The sequence below is a fragment of the Hibiscus syriacus genome, unplaced genomic scaffold, assembly GCF_006381635.1.
Source record: "Hibiscus syriacus cultivar Baekdansim isolate YM2019G1 unplaced genomic scaffold, ASM638163v2 tig00116939_pilon, whole genome shotgun sequence".
NCBI lineage: Eukaryota > Viridiplantae > Streptophyta > Magnoliopsida > Malvales > Malvaceae > Hibiscus > Hibiscus syriacus.
This window is the reverse complement of record NW_024063477.1, coordinates 321,263-323,667: the sequence shown is the minus strand read 5'-3', so window position 1 is coordinate 323,667 and position 2,405 is coordinate 321,263. Positions and strand designations below refer to the sequence as shown.

At 34.5% G+C, this 2,405-nt stretch overlaps 1 protein-coding gene across 1 annotated transcript; it reads left to right on the top strand.

The window, feature by feature from the left end:
- Nucleotides 1-277: 277 nt before the first annotated feature.
- LOC120188129 lies at nt 278-2,104 on the top strand. The gene is made up of 4 exons (XM_039191639.1): nt 278-496; nt 630-741; nt 1,467-1,535; nt 1,802-2,104. Exons 1-4 carry the CDS (start codon nt 369-371, stop codon nt 1,877-1,879), a joined length of 387 nt encoding a protein of 128 aa, XP_039047570.1. The 5' UTR covers nt 278-368; the 3' UTR covers nt 1,880-2,104.
- The last annotated feature ends 301 nt before the right edge of the window (nt 2,105-2,405 follow it).

The window sequence follows — 2,405 nt, the reverse complement described above, 5'->3', positions numbered from 1 at the left end:
TTGAGATTGTATTACCAATATATGTGAAAATATATCTAGTATTTGGTCAAGTATTATGAGGATCATATAAGTATCATGCACTTATAAAGCCAATCAAATATATTTTGGATAAATTGATAATAAATGATATGTTAGATCATATATGACTAACAAGATACCATAATACATCAATAACATTAAAGTATAGTACTTCCAAACTAAAAAGAAAAAATCATTTTTCGAGTTCAGAAAAGACATTTATTTACATCAAACCAAACAACCATTGAAAAGACTTGGAAAGTGAAAGAGAAACGTCAAATTCTGCTAAAACCGAATCCAAAAAAAATAATAATAAAACAGTTGAGGAAGAAAAGAAAGAAAGAAAGAGAATGGTGAGAAGAGGGAAACGCAGAATATTGGTGGCATTAGCTGTGGCTATGTTTCTAGGAATAACAGTTTATTTCAGGCTTTGGGCTATTCAATACTCTATCTCTTCTGATGATGCTGAGTTAATCAGGTTAGTTCATGTACGTTTATATGAATTTTGGGTCTTCATTAAATTAGGTTGATTTCAATTCTGGGTTTTCAATTTTCTGCTTAAATTTTAATTAAAATCATTTCTTTTGAAAAAAATTATTCTTGGAGAGAAGGAGACAGTTTGATCTTGCAAACAAAGAGGCAATGGATGAATCTGCAGAGTGGAGGCTGAGATTTGATAAAGAGGTAGAAAAGGCTTCCAATTATGCCAAGGAACTGGAAGAGGTTTGCTCTTTTCTTGTCGCCATTTTCATTTGCTTATTAAATTTGGATCAATTAGTGCTTTTAGGTTTTCAACAGCTATTCTTGATTTTTCTCAATTTTGAAGATTGAAAAATTATTTCAATTCCAGTCTTTTTGGGAAGAATTAAGATTAAATATAGTTGATCTGGTAAATCAGATCACTTTAAAGGTTCGAATTTGGAGCTAATTAAGTCACATTTGCAGTTTTAATTCATATATGCGACTGCAATAGTTTAGGGTGATTTCTACTTAGTATTTGCTCAGAATCTTTTTTAATTATTGACAATACACACATCCTGCAAACGAAACTACTCAAACTCGAATACTCTAGCGAGACAACATTTGCTTTACCAGCACTAATTTCGGGGAATAATTCGACATGGTATATAGTCTTTAAGCCTCCTTGTATTATTTATGTTGTTCATGGTGAGGGTGTTATTCTTCACAACTCTGAACTTTTTGTACTATGTTTCATAATGACTAATTAAAAATCAGGGAGTAATATGAAGTGAGAATAGGAAGAAACTAATATGCTTTTTGAACAAGCATATTGGTCGAGGTTAGACCATTTCTGCTTAGTCAGTTTCTTATAGAGGCGAGTTTAAATGCATGCTGGAAGGAAAAATCTTCTTTCATTGCTATCTTTTTATTCCTTAATTCGTGCTTGCCGACACTTGTAACAGATGGAGTTCGTGTCCGTTTCACAGATCAAGGAGTCTATTGAAAAGAAGGAAGATTCCACCAGCTTTGATAAGAGACTGAAGATGTTGCAAAAGGTTACTTCTTCACTACTGAAAGTTGTGTTCTTTCTTTCTTGTTATCTTGTTCTTATGATGACGCGATTCCCAATTGTTTTATTCGACATTCTTGAAAACCTTCTTCAATTGAAATGCTAGAACCAAGACACTTGATCATTGATTTTACCGGAAAGGACTGTCCTGTTACTCAAAAACGTATTTGCAGAAGAAAATTAAGAATGCCTCGGATATTGCTTTCAGTTATGAATATTTCCTATTTTATTGACTGATTCCAATATTATCAGGACAATGCTGCTCTACGTGAGCATGTTGAAATGTTAAAAACTGAGCTTGAAGCTGAGAAACGGAGGTGTCGTTCATAGTAGAGAAACGAAAATTTGCTGATATATTTGGGTTGAGCACAACATCTCTCAGCTACATTGCTTGCTACTAATCGGTTGGGAATCTGCAGCTTCCCAAGTAATTCAGTATGTGTTCATGGACTTTGAAGTTGTTCTCTCCCTATGCATGATTAAGGCCTCAAATTCTCTTTTTTTCCTTAGATGGTGGGTTGGGACTAGGATTGGTTTCTTGACAGCTTGTTGATATTCTATTGTTAACTGTAACCGAACCGATAAAACTGATGAAATATTACATTGGACATGGAGGAATCCTCTGCCATCTTGTAGTTCATGAAATTTCGATTCGGATAATCAATAGGAAGGCAATGACCAGAAGTTCAACAAAAAAGGATGGTGACATGGGAAACCGGGTGATGAAGGCCAATGTTGTTTGCAGTTTGAAACAGAGTGCAGTGGTTCTGACCACATTTCTCAAGATCATTGCCATTAAGAACCGTTATACCGGCTGATGCAGCGGCAAATGCAACAGTCGAAGTGATCTTCAACA

What these genes read in the sequence shown, in the direction of transcription:
- LOC120188129 (XM_039191639.1), top strand. Translation starts at nt 369, where the DNA reads ATGGTGAGAAGAGGGAAACGCAGAATATTGGTGGCATTAGCTGTGGCT. An exon ending in GATGATGCTGAGTTAATCAG is followed by an intron (nt 497 to 629) that starts GTTAGTTCATGT and finishes CTTGGAGAGAAG; the next exon opens with GAGACAGTTTGATCTTGCAA. An exon ending in ATGCCAAGGAACTGGAAGAG is followed by an intron (nt 742 to 1,466) that starts GTTTGCTCTTTT and finishes TCCGTTTCACAG; the next exon opens with ATCAAGGAGTCTATTGAAAA.